Source organism: Pseudophryne corroboree, chromosome 7, assembly GCF_028390025.1.
Source record: "Pseudophryne corroboree isolate aPseCor3 chromosome 7, aPseCor3.hap2, whole genome shotgun sequence".
Taxonomy (NCBI): domain Eukaryota; kingdom Metazoa; phylum Chordata; class Amphibia; order Anura; family Myobatrachidae; genus Pseudophryne; species Pseudophryne corroboree.
In genome coordinates, this window is record NC_086450.1 from 175,150,355 (window position 1) to 175,168,228 (window position 17,874).

Genomic DNA, 17,874 nt, shown 5'->3' on the forward strand with positions numbered 1-17,874 from the left:
ATAATCAATATGGACAGGATGGATTTGGGAGCGGAAGAAGACAATGTGACAAAGACCAAAACAGTTCGGCAAGAGGATTTCATACGTCTTCTATAAAATCCTATTTAAAGCCCTGCAAGAGTTATATTACTATAAATCTGTTTTTTTTTTCTGCCAGCTGTAATAGAAGTAACTAACAGTATAATTAAAGTCATACCATTGTTTGGCTCAGTAGAATTTAGTAGTAAACTTTTGAGGCTACAGGGGGTCTTGGATAACAACTCTGACAAAGAGCCAAGTCTTCAATGCTTAATAATAAATAAATTAGCATCAGTTTGAGTCACCATTTTTTACGCTTGATCAATGGCTAACACAATGTAATGCTACAGTGCTCCACTGCCCTTAATAATGTCACCATCAGTTATCACATGTAATCGCCACACGGTTACGCAATAAAATGGATTTGTTTCATTGCGCATCATTTCTGTTTGCACTTGCTATAACACCAGTTCCGGCAAGGGGTTGGGTATGGGTGACCGCCGTTTGGAATCCCGCTGGTCACCATACCGACGCCGGGATCCCGAGGTTTAGAATGCCGGCGGAGGGAGCGAGCACAACGAAGCTGCGCTCACCACAGGTTCTATTCCCACATTATGGGTGTCGTGGTCCCTGCTAGACAGCATGCCGACTGTCGGGCGTTCAAGTGTTCGGTTCCCAGCATCGGTACTGTGACCGGCGGTCACATAACTAAATCCCCTCCTACAGAATTGTCCAAAAAACAAATGATTACCACTCTGCCATCAATATTACAGATCTGGCCAAACACCATGCTATCCCTGTGCTATTTAACATTTCTGTATTGTAAAGTGGCTCTGGGAGACAATGTACCAGAACCTTAGTAAAATCTAGTGTATAGGAGGTAGTGAACAAAATTATCAGTTTATTTCAGAATGTTGCGATCCAAAGTCTATTCATGGGACAGAAAAAAAAAATTATCTTTAAGTTTGAGGTTTTTAACAACCCGAATCGTTCCTGAAGCTTTTATTTTTTACCAAAAATTGTGCAATGGCCATGTTTTCCATTAACCAAACACATCTAGGGCTAAATGTAATAGCCTGCAAGAACCCAGAGGTGAGGGACTTTGTGCGGCAATAAGGATTACTCTGTTAGCAACACCTCCAAATGTTACTTTGTATTTCAATGTAATTTGCTGGGCCGTGTAAAAAATATATGTAAAGATACATTCTAACAGTTGGTCTTTTTTTTTTTTTAATGATACATTTATTCTCTAGCCATTCTGCAAATTAAGTGATTTTCTTCTTTTTCTCTTCTATTTTTGCCTGTGCATTTGCAGCTCTGCCCTGTACTTAATGTTCTAAGTGAAGAAGCACATCCTGCCTTTCAGGCTCATCTCCGCGTGCATCTTTTCACCTTGTCCCCAGTGCCATCTGCAAGCAGCAGGACTGGCAATCTGTTTGTTCTATTCCTTGCCGTACCCAGCGAGATACAGAGCCAAGCTTTGCTCAATAAGCATGCCCGTATTGCTAGAGAAGTGGCATTACAGCAGGCTGGCAATATCTACATGTGCATAAGGTGGCCTCTTGAAGCAAACGTAAATGTTTTTTTTCTTTAACATATAAAATTTCAGAGGACACATCTTCTGTAACCCTTCTGATGGAGGAAACACCTGTCTTCTGAAATCAATAACAAAAGGTATACTTCATTTGACACAAAAAAAAATAAAAAAATGGTTTTCCTTTATTTAAAAAAAATAAAATAAAATAATCCAGGGAGATAGAAGCCGCCACTTCCCTGGTCAGCGCCACATAATAAAAGAAAATAGTATGGAGCAGGTGCAGCTTCAGAAATGGATTAAACTATCCACAAAGTCAAATCCAATTTAAGGTGTAAACAAAGCAGTTATCAGACTCAGGTGTTTGCGTGTAACCTGAAATTAATCTTATAAAAGATTCCTCTAAAGAAAACAACACAATTTTCCCTGGAATAATAACAGATAATGCAGCGTGGCAGACCAGCACATTATAATCCCTCTTATGAAGCCAGGAGCCAATTCAGTACAGCTGACACTTGTTAAATGCCTTCAGCTCGTGTCAAATGGCACTCAGGTGCTAGATGTTTGGAGGGTATCTCTGGCACAAGGAGTATGGGGAGAACACTTGTCGAAATAAAACGCTCCTACTAATGAAGATCTATAGTTTTACTACGTCCCAGGCATGTTTAGCCAATAGTTATAGACAGAATAAAAGTTATGCTTTAAGTCACAGCTGCTAGTGCACTACATAAGGGCTTTTGTTTCTTCTTCTTCTCCTCCGGTTTAGACATTTGGCCATGGGTCAATGACGTTCCAGTGGGTTGAGAGCGAATAAAGGTCACATAAATGCATTCACTCAAGAGTAAAGCAAGAACATAAAAGGCAATGGGTGTGATTCGTTGCGTCGAATGTAACTCGGCCGACAATCATTAGGTCGACCACTATTGGTCGACAGTGACTATGTCGACACATGAAATAGGTTGACACGGTCATTATGTCGACATGGATAAATTCAACATGGAAAAAAGTGGACATGAGTTTTTTATGGTGTAGTTTTCTTAGTAAAGTGATCGGAAACCCCAATTAGTGCACCGTGTCCCCCTCGGGTGCTTGGGGCAAGGCTAACATTCCCAATTGTAGTCCACGTGGATCGTAAAGTATGAAAAAGTTATTATTATTTTTTTTTAAACAACATGTCAACCTTTTCATGTGTTGATATTTGCCATGTCGACCTAGTGACCATGTCAACCAATAGTAGTTGACCTAATGCGTGTCGACTTAAGTGTTGTCGACCTAAAGACTGGATACCCAAGACAATAAATCAGTAAGAGCATACTGGGCCTCGTTCAGACACATACGTCGCACCCATACCGTGCGTATGCAGTACGGGTTTGCGACATTGGAAGCCAATCGGCTGCAGGCTGTCAGTGATTGACACCTGATTTCACACTCTGGGTATACACTTTCACATAACACATTTTTGTTGTTCCTTTTACAATCTTATTTTATTTCCGTACTAGTTACCAGATTGTCAAAATGCACACCCGAACACTTGAATTGCTCCAAATAGTGGCTGTTGGCACGCAAATGTTTTGAATTACCCCCCATAGAGGCGAGGAGCAGCATAAGCCTTTTATTCTATAGGATTTTTTTTCTTTCATTATGGCTTTTAAGCTTGGTATTGTAACGCATTTTAACAGTACATATATGTAGTTCAGCATCTGTGCATTTTAGCGTTAAGGGGCAGATTTAACAAGTGATATTCTTGTTATTACTCATTATGAATGTTAAATGGTGCCCAAGCAATCAGCTCCTGGCATTTTTCAAACACATGACAGTTAGGAGCACATTTATCATTCGGTACTAGTGATAACAAGAAAATCACTAGTTGTAAAATGTGCTCCAAAGTTTGGTATTTGACTTAAATATTAATTGCACATAGATTTGGCTCCGCTCATGTGTATATCTTATATATGGATATTGTTAGTTACATTTTAATAAAAAAAATTAAAAGTTATGTTTTACACAGTATTTGGGATGTGCCCCATTGTAAAGTACTTTACACGCTCCGGTTTTCCCCGGATGGCAAAAAGCCGGACAAACTTTGTCCGGCTTTTTGCCATCCGGGAGGGTCTTTCACACACAACGGCTTTGAGCAGTGTGTAATGCTGTGCGCATGCGCAGCAGCAGCGGCGGCGGCTAAAAAACCCGTTGTGTGTGAAAGCTCCCCTTCACACACACGGTTCTCTGCCTACAAAGACGGCACGGCCCCGGCCCGGCAGCCGGACCTTCCAGTGGATATTTCCGGCTGCAACCCGTGCCGTGTGAAAGGACACATTGCTCTGAATGTGTCTCAGCAGCATGAAAAAGCTGTCCGGGATTTTACTGGGCGGCGGGACCCGGCGCGTGTGTTACAGCCCATAAGGTAAGTTGCTCAATAGCACAAAAACACCACTGTCTGCCTAGCAAGAGACACGGATGAGGAATAGTTGCATTATACTGTATATACTTTACCTGTCTCTCCCTATTCAGAACAAAGGTAACCCACTGTAGGTGATGCCAGGAAGTTTGAGACATTTAGTGCGCACTAAGGGGGTGATTCAGTAAGGATTGCTTATAACGGGGTCCTGCAAATCAGGCAGAGGCGTTCGCGGGGTGGGATGGGTGTCACCCTGTTTTCCAAGAGTGGTGAGGCCGAGAACTGCGTTGTAAGACGCAGTTTACTTGGCCTTGCAAGCCGTGTCAAACCGGAGTGAGCTCAGGCTTACTCACTCAGCCTGCCATTGTGATGGTTGTGATGTTTATCCCATAGGTGCACCTCTTCCTGCATTTCCACTGCTAAGGATTGCAATCGCAAAGCTGCTGCAAACAGCTTTCCAATTGCAATCCTTAGTGAATTAGTCCCTAAGATCAGCTGTGCACATTAACACTGAACTGTCTGATCATCATGTCAAGATGCTGTTTTCTGTTAGATCCTACAGCAGAGTTTTCCAAACTCCACCATAACAGTCCAGGTTTTAAAGATATCCATGCTCGAGTACAGATAATTAAATCAAATAACTGAGGTACACATTAAGTCACCTGTGCTCAAGCATGGAGAGCCTTAAAACCTGGGCTGTGATGTCGGAGTTTGGGAAACTCTGCCCTACAGTTTAAAAATCACCTACACACCATGTGGACAGCAGTGTAGTGGTCTGAACCAGAATGCAGTTTATGAACTTACAAGAGGTTACACTCTCATTCAAGCTCACAAAATGGTCCGTAGCCAAATACCTCCACATGCTAGCTACCAGCAACATGGAAACATTGCTTCTGCCATAAATGTTATGGCATTGCACCTAAATAAGTACATTTAAATCTGTTTGAAAACTGGGGGTAATTAACTACAAGTGTGAACGTGGCCTTCACTGAATTATGAAGTACCCATTTCCTACCCATAGCAAGACATCTTGTGGTGTTGAGCCATTATGATAGTGTTCCCGTTAGCATGCTTGAGCATGGTGCTTCACCCTGCCTGTTTTAGAACTTCAGAGCTGTGCCCTTCAAATTCTCCAGAGCACCATTAGCCAGGGAGGCGCCACTGGAAGCACTTGGCACAGGTTTCAAATGCCACGGTGCTCCCTCCTAAAAATATTACCTACGGTGGCTCCTTCACACACCCCTCCCTAGGAGTGCCCTGCCTGAGAGGAGTTCCCCACAAACTGGGTTCACACAGAGCCGTGGCCAACTTTAGAGCAGTGGTGGGATACAGGCTGAAGCATCTAGCTCTCTGCTTGCATTAGAGATCCTACCTCCGCATGATCCTCTTGCGCACCGAATTATAACTGCTCCCTAAGCACACCATTGTTACCCAAGTGCACCGTGTCCGCAGGCTACACTTTTCCTCTCCGGAGGCCAGCATTCTTTACTACTGGCATGGCCCTCCCTTGCTGCGTTGTCTAAATGGACCTTGATGGGGTATGTGGCGTGTCTGATGCATGTTGGGAGTTTTGAGGGGCATTTATAGAAGTCTTGTAGCATGTGCTGAAGACTGGAAGATTGAAGTAAAATGTGGGGGGCTGAATGGGAAGGACTGAAATATTACAATCATTACTATGCCACACAATAATACCCACAAATCATAATAAACTAAGTCACTACCAAAATTTTGCCCTTCAAAATTCTAATGTGCCATCTTAGAGCGAACACTATAAAACCATCAAATCACTATTAACTGTCCAGTACCTCAAGTATGCAACCAACTTCTAGGAATCTAAGTACACATATATATTAAACAGATAAAACCATTTATGTCCGCTCTAATGAACATGGCATTACGACTTCCCATGCAAAGACATTCTACAGGCTGATAACCCCTATCAGGAACATCTCATTTTACTGTTTGGTCATACAGTGAAGCTGGGAACTGCATGGATTGCCAAAAAAGCACAGATCACGTCTTAATGGAAAACTGGAAGAAAAAGAAAAGAAAAAAAAAGAACTGATAAGAGTACGGAGGACCAGCAAGATGTCAGGATAGTGCTGAAGAACTTGATGCTGACGTTTGGGAAGTGATCCCTCCAGTGTGTGTGTGTTTTACTGAGCAGTGGTCTTGGGAATAGTTAGGGAATGCATTGTGTAGTGTTGTATTAATAAACATCACTAACAGACGGCAGACCTTTAATAACAGGAAAAAACTTTAGAATCAAGATTGGGTATTAACAACCAGATAAGAACATTTTTTTCAATTACAGGAAGTCAAAACAAAATGCTCAGTGCACCAGAAAGTTAGCCTCCTAGAGGGGGCAACATTCTTCTCTCTTGTCCCCAAAGATATCCATCTCAAATCGACGTGGATCAGATACTATTTCTTAGTGCAAGAAAGGCATCAAGTCCATTTTATTAATTTTCCATCACCACCCTTTGTGGTAAAGAACTTCACAATTTAACTGCTTTTACAGTAAAAAACCCTTTAATATTTTGGAGGTGAACTTTCTTCCATTAACAACCAACATGCTCTCCATAATGGTCTGTGGTATTAAAAGTCCATTAGACAAACCTTTGTGTGCCTGCATGCTCCTAACTGCCATGGTCAGACGATGTTCCCAGCAATTTTAGTTTTAAAGGCATTTTACGTTAACAATGTGTGCAGTATAGTGGTCAGTGCTGCACAATAATTAAACTTATCACAGCTCAGATCACAGTAACTCACCAGGGGGTAAATGTAATAGCCTGCAAACTGCAGGCATCGGCAGGTTCCGTGCGAGTCTGCCCATTGTTTTAAAGAAGCAATCATTAAAAAGACAAAACCAACCTAGTTTTGTCTTTTTAATGATTGCTACTTTAAAACACTGAACAGACTTGCACGGAACCCACGGATGCCTGCAGTTTGCTGGCTATTACATTTACTCCCTGGTCAGTGGATGCGGACCAAGTTACTTACAGGTATGAAAGGGAGGGTCAGATAGTGTAGGGTTTGCTGAAGGGAGGGTCAGATAGTGTAGGGTTTGCTGAAGGGAGGGTCAGATAGTGTAAGGTTTGCTGAAGGGAGGGTCAGATAGCGTAGGGTCAGATAGCATAGCGTTTGCTGAAGGAAAACCACTCACAAACCTGGAATCTTGAATTTCAATCGAAAGCATCGTTGATGCTGCGTATATTCAAAAAAGAGCTTTAAAACGTGATATTTTTAAATTGTTTTTACCTGTTATCCCCCCCCCCCCCCTTTCCCCCCCCCTTTCTTTATATGGTATTGCAATCTTACATGTATTATATACAGCACTTTGTTTTGTTTTACCTATTGACCTATTGCTGACACCCGTACACACATATACAATTCCAATACGAATTGTATGTGTGTGTACAGGCTTCTATAGGATTGGGAGGTTGGTCCTACAAATATTAAATTGCACATAAGTAATGATCTCCCAATCCCAACTTTTATAGCTGTTTATGGGCTAACACTCCTGCATCGGTACAGCATACACGCCTATACAATGGGCCATTCTCCTGATATAAGAAGAACTGGCAGACAATTGTATATACGTGTGCACACAGCTTTAGTTTGCCAAGATCACAGAAGCACTGGGGGGGGGGGGGGGGGGGGATTAAAATAAATACACATTATCACCAGGCTGCATTTTGAGGTTGATCTGGATTTATCCAGCCCTTTCCAAAACACAGAGCACCTGTTCAGCAAGTGGTAGCAGCCAATTTTTGGACTGAACAAATATTGTAGAGAATGCAGTTGATGAAATCTAGAGAACCAATGGGGATAAAACAGACAAAGACACATACTCACCTCACTGAGGTAAATAAAAAAAGAGCACGTGGAGCCATCAACACCATAACTGGAGTAACACACGTCAGATCGCCACATGTCCTTCATCCACTGTGGGTAGGGGGGGAAACACACACACAGTCTATGAACTATAATATAAATATGATAATATGATCACCATAATATGAAATAAAATATTCAGCAAAAATGATTAACTAGCCAAGGTGCCCAATGCGGACAAATGGCTGCCACTCTCCTCTAAAACTTCAAACATGGACCTGGTTATTGTTCCTGTTGGATTAAATCAGATCAGAGTGTGATAATTTAGGATGGGGCTACACACTGAAATAAATGGGCTTCTTGGATAAATAGGACCACATGAACTGGCCAGTTCCAAACACAAGTAACCCGCTTGGATCACATACAGTACTTCCACAACTGGTTAACTATGGCAGAAATGTACATATTAATAGTTAAAGTGGACCAATAACCAACGGAGGTGGGGAAAAAAAAAAAAAGGTGGGGTGGGAAGGTGGGAAGAGTCTGTAATCTAATATGCAAGTAGTGTTTAGTTTGGAGAAGTTTAAAATAATTAATATACGAGAAAATGATAATGAAAGCAAGTCATGCTACAAAGAACCTTAGAAGCATTTATTACAAGCAGTGACTGTGCTTCTCCAGCAGGGATAGCGTTTCTTGTGTGTCACCACCCTTAAGGTGCAATAAGAAATGTAAAAAACAAAAACAAAAAACACCTTAATGCTGAACTGCTAGACACCACTGAAATGGTCTGCTCTCTAGTTTCAAGCAGAAAATGTGAAACATGGATGAGTTGTGTGGCGTCAGTGGGGAACAAAAGATGGAAACCGGCATAACCAACCCACCCCCCCAAAATAAATAAATAAAACAAACTGTTACTTTTTGGATTCACCATGAACGGGTGTGGTATGCTTGACTGGCGGTCGGCATACTGACGCCGGGATCCCGGCAGCGGAATCGCTTAGGGTGAGGGGGGGGGGGGGGGGTTAGGGGAGTGCAGCAAGCCCCTTACAAGCTTGCTGCGCTCTCAACGCTGCGGGCTCGGTGGTGACCTGTGGTTGTCACAGTTTCCCACTCTATGGGTGTGCTGGTCGGCATGCCGACCGTCGGGATTGTAGGAGAGCGGGATGTAGGGGGAGGTTATGTGACCGTCGGCCTCCTGACCGCCAGTCACATGACTACATCCCTCAAGAACGGACCTACAGCTTCCAGTTGCTTCTAACAAATGTCATGAAAATTATGTAGAAAGATACAAAACTGATGTTGTTTTTACCTTTACTTTACCCTCACAATGAGGGTAGCCGTCCATGGGAGGCAAATCACACTGTTCTTGGGCCCCGTTAATGAGTTCTGGAGACAGAAAGGAAGAGAAGTCAGCCAGGTCACAAATTAAAAAATTGTAATCATATCGGAGACACTGTACACACACACACACACATTATATATATATATATATATATATATATATATATATATATATATATACATACACACACACACACACACACACACACACACACACAGGTTGAGTATCCCATATCCAAATATTCCGAAATACGGACTTTTTTTGAGTGAGAGTGAAATAGTGAAACCTTTGTTTTTTGATGGCTCAATGTACACAAACTTTGTTTAATACACAAAGTTATTAAAAATATTGTATTAAATGACCTTCAGGCTGTGTGTATAAGGTGTATATAAAACATAAATGAATTGTGTGAATGTAGACACACTTTGTTTAATGCACAAAGTTATAAAAAATATTGGCTAAAATTGCCTTCAGGCTGTGTGTATAAGGTGTATATGAACCATAAATGCATTCTGTGCTTAGATTTAGGTCCCATCACCATGATATCTCATTATGGTATGCATTTATTCCAAAATACGGAAAAATCCGATATCCAAAATACCTCTGGTCCCAAGCATTTTGGATAAGGGATACTCAACCTGTATATATATATATATATATTATATATATATATATATATATATATATATATATATATATATATATATATATATATATATATATATACTATATAACAGCCCAGATCTGTGACTTTGTGACTCATTTGCTAACGCTGGGCGGAGTAACAACACTGGGCGGAGTTAGTCAAATGAGTCACAGATCTGGGCAAATCTATAGGAGACTAGGAGCAGAAGCAGATAGTATGGCCATGGCACAGGCAGGGGTGCATCTCTCCCAGCTTTCTTCAGGCAGACAGGGGTGCTTACCTCCCAGCTTTCTTCAGGCAGAAGGAGGGACACACGCATGGCGAAAAGGGGGCGTGGCTTCACGGGAGGGCCCCCGTTTTCGTCAGTGAGGGGGCATGCCCAGCGCTCTGTGAGCTGCTGGCATGCCTCCAGGGGCGGATTATGAGTCCGGGGGGCCCAGGGCACTTGAGACTGGGGAGCCCTATCTCATTGCTGTGCCTGCTGTGGGTTGGGGGCGTGGCCTAATCGCGGGACACGTTGCCACGCCCCCTTATGCAAATTCCGGGATTTTTTTTTTATTTTTTTTTTATATATATGGAATTTTGGCCCCTCAGCTAGGGCTAAATCCAGAGGAGGTGGTCGCTCCCCCCTACACACCCGCACAGGCAGAAGAAAGCAGGGAGACTGCTGCCTCCCTGCAAGACCACAGACCTGCCAACACGCAGCAGCGTGTACTGACTGTAGCTCAATGCTGCCGCTGTTGCTGGCAGGACGGGGGAGCTTCTGAGCTGGGACAGAGCTACTCCAGCCGGGGGGCCCCCTAAAACTGTGGGGCCCATGGCACGTACCCCCCCCCCCCCCCTTAATCCGGCTCTGCTGCCGGAACCCCGGGACAGTTGGGAGGTATGGGGGTGTGTGAGGGGGTATGCCATACAGACAGACGGGCACCGGCTCACTGTGTGCTTGACCCCCCACATCAGCATACTCAGCAGGGGCTCTCTGGTGCGGAGGAGCGTCACTTTCTAGCACACTCCACGCTTCTTAGCTGCAGTTTTGTAGGGGCACCTGCCGCTGTGCAGTTTCCGTACTGCCTCTGTTATCTCCAGCCCCGGAAACCCCACCGCTAGCTGCAGCGCTGCCGCACGCAGTGAGGTGCGCCCAGCTCCTTCACACACTTTAGCCAGCGGGTAGCGCTGCAGAAGTCCGAGCTGCTTGCAGGCTCCGACCCCCTCCTCCCTCCAGCCGCAGCGTCTCCTGGGAGCTAACCAGTCACTCCCAGTCTCCCCTTACCACAGTGCCCGGCAGCCGTGAGGTCCGCGCCGCGTGCATGCTATGACCCCCTCCTCCCTCCAGTCGTAGCATCTCCTGGGGGCTAACCAGTCACTCCCAGTCTCCCCTTACCACAGTGCCTGGCAGCTGCGCGAGGTCTGCGGTGTGTGACTGAGAGGGGGGAGGGATGCTGACGGGCAGAGGAAGCAGGACTCCAGCCTGAGAGAGTCAGCCACGCCAAGTCTCCATCAGCAGCAGATCCCAACAGGTTGGAGTGGATCAGCAACAGCCAGCAGCAGTGACTTCGGTAAGACACATCTGTCTGTCACCACTGGCCTTGCCCTGTCACCCTTATCCTGGCCCTTTCACCCTTATGCTGGCCCTGTCACCCCTGTCCTGGTCCTGCCGCCCCTACCCTGGCCCTGTCACCACTATCCTGGCCCTGTCATTTCTGTCCTAGCCCCGTCGCCCCTGTCCTGGCCCGGTCGCCCCTGTCCTGGCCCCGTCACCCCTGTCCTTGCCCCGTTACCCCTGTCCTTGCCCCGTCACCCCTGTCCTTGCCCCGTCACCCCTGTCCTGGCCCCGTCACCCCTGTCCTGGCCCCGTCACCCCTGTTCTGACACTGTCACACCTGTCCTGGCCCCGTCACTCCTGTTCTGACCCTGTCACTCCTGTCCTAGCCATGTTACTGCATGCCCTCCAACTACCTTTTTGGCAGGTACAGTACCCGCAGCGCCTCCAGACCCCCCCCTCAATGCACCACACCTCCGCACCTTCCCCTCCACCACAAGCGGCACTCCACCCCTCCCCCACACGCTGTGCCTCCAGACCCCCTACACCACCCGTGGCTCCCACTCCTATGCCCCTCCACCACCCACAGCACCTCCAGACCCCCTCCACCATCCACCCCCCATATATGTCTGCCCCCACACCTGCCCCCCTCCACCCGCAGCATCTGCAGTCCCCACCTCACCCCCCCACCCATGGCACCCCCGCACCTGACGCGCCTCCGGACACCCTTCCCAATCCGCCGCACCACCCGTACCTGCCCCTCCCCTACCCACGGTGCCTCCAGACCCCCTACCCCACCCCTGGCACCCCCACCCCTTCCCATCCCACAGCACCTACGGAACCCTTCACCCATCCGCAACATCCCCGCACCTGCCCCTCTCCCATCCGTGGCACCCCTGCCACTCCCCCACCTACAGTGCCTCCGGACCCCTCCCCCATCTGCAGCTCCCACTCCTCTGCCCCTCCCCCACCCGCAGCACCTCCTGACCCTTCCCCATTCGGGCCCCCCCCCCCCGCTTCCGCCCCCCCCCCCCCTCCACCCGCAGCATCTACAGACACCCTCCCCCATCCGCAGTCCCACCCGCACCCGCTACATTCTGTACATCGTGCCCTGCAGGTGCTGTTCACGCCGTCGCAAGGGGCTGCGCCTCCTTCACCATCGCACGCCCTTTCATTGTGCAATATTTAACCACTAACAAAGAAATGCAGGTAATACTCCATATAATACAAATATTGAACCCCAGAAAGGTATGCAAGGGTTAAAGGGGCGTAGCCCCTTGCGACGGTGTGAAGAGCGCCCGTAGGGCGCGATGAAGCACCTAGTATATATATATATATATATATATATATACATACACACACACAGAGGAAAAACCACAGCACTCACCACACCAGAAGCGGGGCACAGCTATGCACTTACCACTCACAGGGTGGGTGCATGTAACACTGCACTCTCCACCACAGAAGCGGGGTACACAGCTGTACTTACCACTCACAGGGCGGGGTGCATGTAGCCCATGACCACATCGCTCTAATAAATACAAACAGAGAACCCAGCACTCACCAAAGTAAACTCACTTATCCTCAACAATTCAATAAATAAATGATGGGGGTTTAGTTGGTGGATTGGCCAATGCACGGAAGCCTGCATACCGATTTTCAAGGTACCCCACCTTCATGCAGGTCCTACACTATCACAAATGTTTTTCCTTTTTTACTAAACTGCCTAGTTTTTATAATATTATCTGGCACCAGCGGTCGCCTTTAGTACCTCATTCCCGGTCCACACACACACACACACACACACACATACATACATACATACATACATACATATATATATACACACATATACACACACACACACAAACAGAAAGTTCAGCACTCACCATAGCAAGCTCACTTATCCTCACAACAACTTCAATAAATAAATGATGGGGGTATAGTTAGTGAATTGGCTAATGCACGGAAGTCTGCAGTTATATTATGTGTGATACAGTTGGCAGGTTTTAATTTTAGAGACTTTGTGATAGTGTAGGACCTGCATGAAGGTGGGGTACCTTGAAAATCGGTATGCAGGCTTCCGTGCATTGGCCAATCCACCAACTAAACCCCGATCATTTATTTATTGAATTGTTGAGGATAAGTGAGTTTACTTTGGTGAGTGCTGGGTTCTCTGTTTGTGTATATATATATATATATATATATATATATATATATATATATATATAGGGTTGAGGTTCAGATGTGAGAACATCAGACATTCATTGAAAGACATCATTGGATGAATTCATTTAGAATTTTTATGTCAGGTTGTGTATCAAAGTCTGAATTTTAAACTTTGTCAGGTACACATTACTCACTGCAAATGTACTGTTCAAGGACAGTATGTGAATAAATTTATTTTAATGATTCTGTGGTCAAATAATCTTGGAAAAGAACCTACATCTAAAGTTACAATTACACAGCTCCCTTAGACATTTTTTTGTTTGTTGTATCCTACCTCAGTACCCCAGCTAACAGAGGGTACGTCTTAAAGTTGAAGCTCACTCATTAGCGCGGAATTAGGTCTACACCACATCTATCTATATATATCTATATATATATCTATATATATATATATATATATATATATATATATATATATCTATATATCTATATCTATATATATATATATATATATATATATATATATATATATATATATGGGAAAAATGGTATAAGGGTATCGGCGACCACTGGTGTAAAAAATATATCAAACCATGTATATATTAAGATAAAATATACAAATTTATTTGGTACAGATAAAATACAATTAGTATGAAGGTAAATAAAAATGTAATATAAAAATAGATGGGGGAGGGGTTGTGTTTTTGTTAAAAACACCCCCGTAGAATTCTAAGACCAAAAATTTTTAGCCTAAAGCTAGTAATGATAAAAATAATTAACTAACAATATGCTGGAATTAAAATAAGAATCAAGGAGAGTCTTAACTTTGTGTGTAGAGGGTCACAGAGGGAGAGCCCAACGCGTTTCGTCCTGATGACTTCTTCAAGGGGTACTGGTGTGCTGGGATCGGGTCTCTATATATACCCTCTATAATCAGGCTGTGATTGCTGATGTCACTTCCTGTTTCAGGGCAGGTTCATGACCTTTAATTAGGAATACATATAAGATTGTGCCTTACTAAATGGGGGACAGTGCAAATCAAGTGAATTGTTCAAATACATACACATTTTAAGATGAAGAATATAATAATATATAGAGAAATCGTGTATTACGACCGGATTGCGGCACTTCTGCCACACTTCCGGTGTCGCCAAGTCTCTATTGCGCATGTGCAAGGTACACGTGGCTCACAACAATATTGCAGACAATCCGCACTTGGGATGGGCGCCCAGCATCCACTACGGACTATGAGAAATAGAATTATCGGTAAGTAAATTCTTATTTTCTCTAACGTCCTAAGTGGATGCTGGGGACTCCGTAAGAACCATGGGGATTATACAAAAGCTCCCAAACGGGCGGGAGAGTGCGGATGACTCTGCAGCACCAAATGAGAGAACTCCAGGTCCTCCTCAGCCAGGATATCAATTTTGTAGAATTTTACAAACGTATTTGCTCCTGACCAAGTAGCTGCTCGGCAAAGTTGTAAAGCCGAGACCCCTCGGGCAGCCGCCCAAGATGAGCCCACCTTCCTTGTGGAGTGGGCATTTACAGATTTTGGCTGTGGCAGGCCTGCCACAGAATGTGCAAGCTGAATTGTACTACAAATCCAACGAGCAATAGTCCGCTTAGAAGCAGGAGCACCCAGCTTGTTGGGTGCATACAGGATAAACAGCGAGTCAGATTTCCTGACTCCAGCCGTCCTGGAAACATATATTTTCAGGGCCCTGACAACGTCTAGCAACTTGGAGGCCTCCAAGTCCCTAGTAGCCGCAGGCACCACAAATAGGTTGGTTCAGGTGAAACGCTGAAACCACCTTGGGGAGAAACTGAGGACGAGTCCTCAATTCCGCCCTGTCCGAATGGAAAATCAGAAAAGGGCTTTTTCAGGATAAAGCCGCCAATTCTGACACGCGCCTGGCCCAGGCCAGGGCCAACAGCATGACCACTTTTCATGTGAGATATTTTAACTCCACAGATTTAAGTGGTTCAAACCAATGTGACTTTTGGAACCCAAAACTACATTGAGATCCCAAAGTGCCACTGGAGGCACAAAAGGAGGCTGTATATGCAGTACCCCTTTTACAAACGTCTGAACTTCAGGGACTGAAGCTAGTTCTTTTTGGAAGAAAATTGACAGGGCCGAAATTTGAACCTTAATGGACCCCAATTTCAGGCCCATAGACACTCCTGTTTGCAGGAAATGTAGGAATCGACCCAGTTGAATTTCCTCCGTCGGGCCTTACTGGCCTCGCACCACGCAACATATTTTCGACCAAATGCGGTGATAATGTTTTTGCGGTTACATCCTTCCTGGCTTTGATCAGGATAGGGATGACTTCATCCGGAATGCCTTTTTTCCTTCAGGATCCAGCGTTCAACCGCCATGCTGTCAAACGCAGCCGCGGTAAGTCTTGGAACAGACAGGGTCCTTGCTGGAGCAGGTCCCTTCTTAGAGGTAGAGGCCACGGATCCTCCGTGAGCATCTCTTGAAGTTCCGGTTACCAAGTCCTTCTTGGCCAATCCGGAACCACGAATATAGTGCTTACTCCTCTCCATCTTATCAATCTCAGTACCTTGGGTATGAGAGGCAGAGGAGGGAACACATACCCTGACTGGTACACCCACGGTGTTACCAGAGCGTCTACAGCTTATTGCCTGAGGGTCCCTGGACCTGGCGCAATACCTGTCGAGTTTTTAATCATGTGGAAGACTTCTGGGTGAAGTCCCCACTCTCCCGGGTGGAGGTCGTGCTGAGGAAGTCTGCTTCCCAGTTGTCCACTCCCGGAATGAATACTGCTGACAGTGCTATCACATGATTTTCCACCCAGCGAAGAATCCTTGCAGCTTCTGCCATTGCCCTCCTGCTTCTTGTGCCACCCTGTCTGTTTACGTGGGTGACTGCCGTGATGTTGTCCGACTGGATCAACACCGGCTGACCTTGAAGCAGAGGTCTTGCTAAGCTTAGAGCATTGTAAATGTCCCTTAGCTTCAGGATATTTATGTGAAGTGATGTCTCCAGGCTTGACCATAAGCCCTGGATATTCCTTCCCTGTGTGACTGCTCCCCAGCCTCGCAGGCTGGCATCCGTGGTCACCAGGACCCAGTCCTGAATGCCTAATCTGCGGCCCTCTAGAAGATGAGCACTCTGCAACCACCACAGGAGGGACACCCTTGTCCTTGGTGACAGGGTTATCCGCTGATGCATCTGAAGATGCAACCCGGACCATTTGTCCAGCAGGTCCCACTGGAAAGTTCTTGCGTGGAATCTGCCGAATGGGATTGCTTCGTAGGAAGCCACCATTTTACCCAGAACCCTTGTGCATTGATGCACTGAGACTTGGCTCGGTTTTAGGAGGTTCCTGACTAGCTCGGATAACTCCCTGGCTTTCTCCTCTGGGAGAAACACCTTTTTCTGGACTGTGTCCAGGATCATCCCTAGGAACAGAAGACACGTCGTCGGAACCAGGTGCGATTTTGGAATATTGAGAATCCAATCGTGCTGCCGCAACACTACCCGAGATAGTGCTACACCGACCTCCAACTGTTCCCTGGATCTTACCCTTATCAGGGAATAGTCCAAGTAAGGGATAACTAAAATTCCCTTCCTTCGAAGGAATATCATCATTTCGGCCATTACCTTGGTAAAGACCCGGGGTGCCGTGGACCATCCATACGGCAGCGTCTGAACTGATAGTGACAGTTCTGTACCATAAACCTGAGGTACCCTTGGTGAGAAGGGTAAATTTTGACATGAAGGTAAGCATCCTTGATGTCCCGAGACATCATGTAGTCCCCTTCTTCCAGGTTCGCAATCACTGCTCTGAGTGACTCAATCTTGAATTTGAACCTCTGTACGTAAGTGTTCAAAGATTTTAGATTTAGAATCGGTCTCACCGAGCCGTCCGGCTTCGGTACCACAACAGTGTGGAATAATACCCTGTTCCCTGTTGCAGGAGGGGTATCTTGATTATCACCTGCTGGGAATACAGCTTGTGAATGGCTTCCAAAACTGTCTCCCTGTCAGAAGGAGACATCGGTAAAGCCGACTTTAGGAAACGGCGAGGGGGAGACGTTTCGAATTCTAATTTGTACCCCTGAGATATCACCTGAAGGATCCAGGGGTCTACTTGCGAGTGAGCCCACTGCGCGCTGAAATTCATTGAGACGGGCCCCCCACCGTGCCTGATTCTGCTTGTAAAGCCCCAGCGTATACTGAGGGCTTGGCAGAGGCGGGAGAGGGTTTCTGTTCCTGGGAACTGGCTGATTTCTGCAGCCTTTTTCCTCTCCCTCTGTCACGGGGCAGAAATGAGGAACCTTTTACCCGCTTGTCCACGAAAAGACTGCGCCTGATAATACGGCGTCTTCTCATGTTGAGATGCGACCTGGG

At 45.7% G+C, this 17,874-nt stretch overlaps 1 protein-coding gene across 1 annotated transcript in view; it reads right to left on the minus strand.

Moving 5' to 3' along the window:
* Window positions 1–17,874, minus strand: part of MGAT5 (alpha-1,6-mannosylglycoprotein 6-beta-N-acetylglucosaminyltransferase) — a 298,273-nt gene that overhangs the window by 113,818 nt on the left and 166,581 nt on the right. Inside the window, exons 4-5 of the mRNA XM_063933791.1 lie at window positions 9,100–9,176; window positions 7,809–7,898 (exon numbers count right to left, since the gene is read on the minus strand). Of these exons, the coding sequence (XP_063789861.1) occupies window positions 7,809–7,898; window positions 9,100–9,176 (167 nt within the window). The remainder of the gene's footprint in view (window positions 1–7,808; window positions 7,899–9,099; window positions 9,177–17,874) is intronic.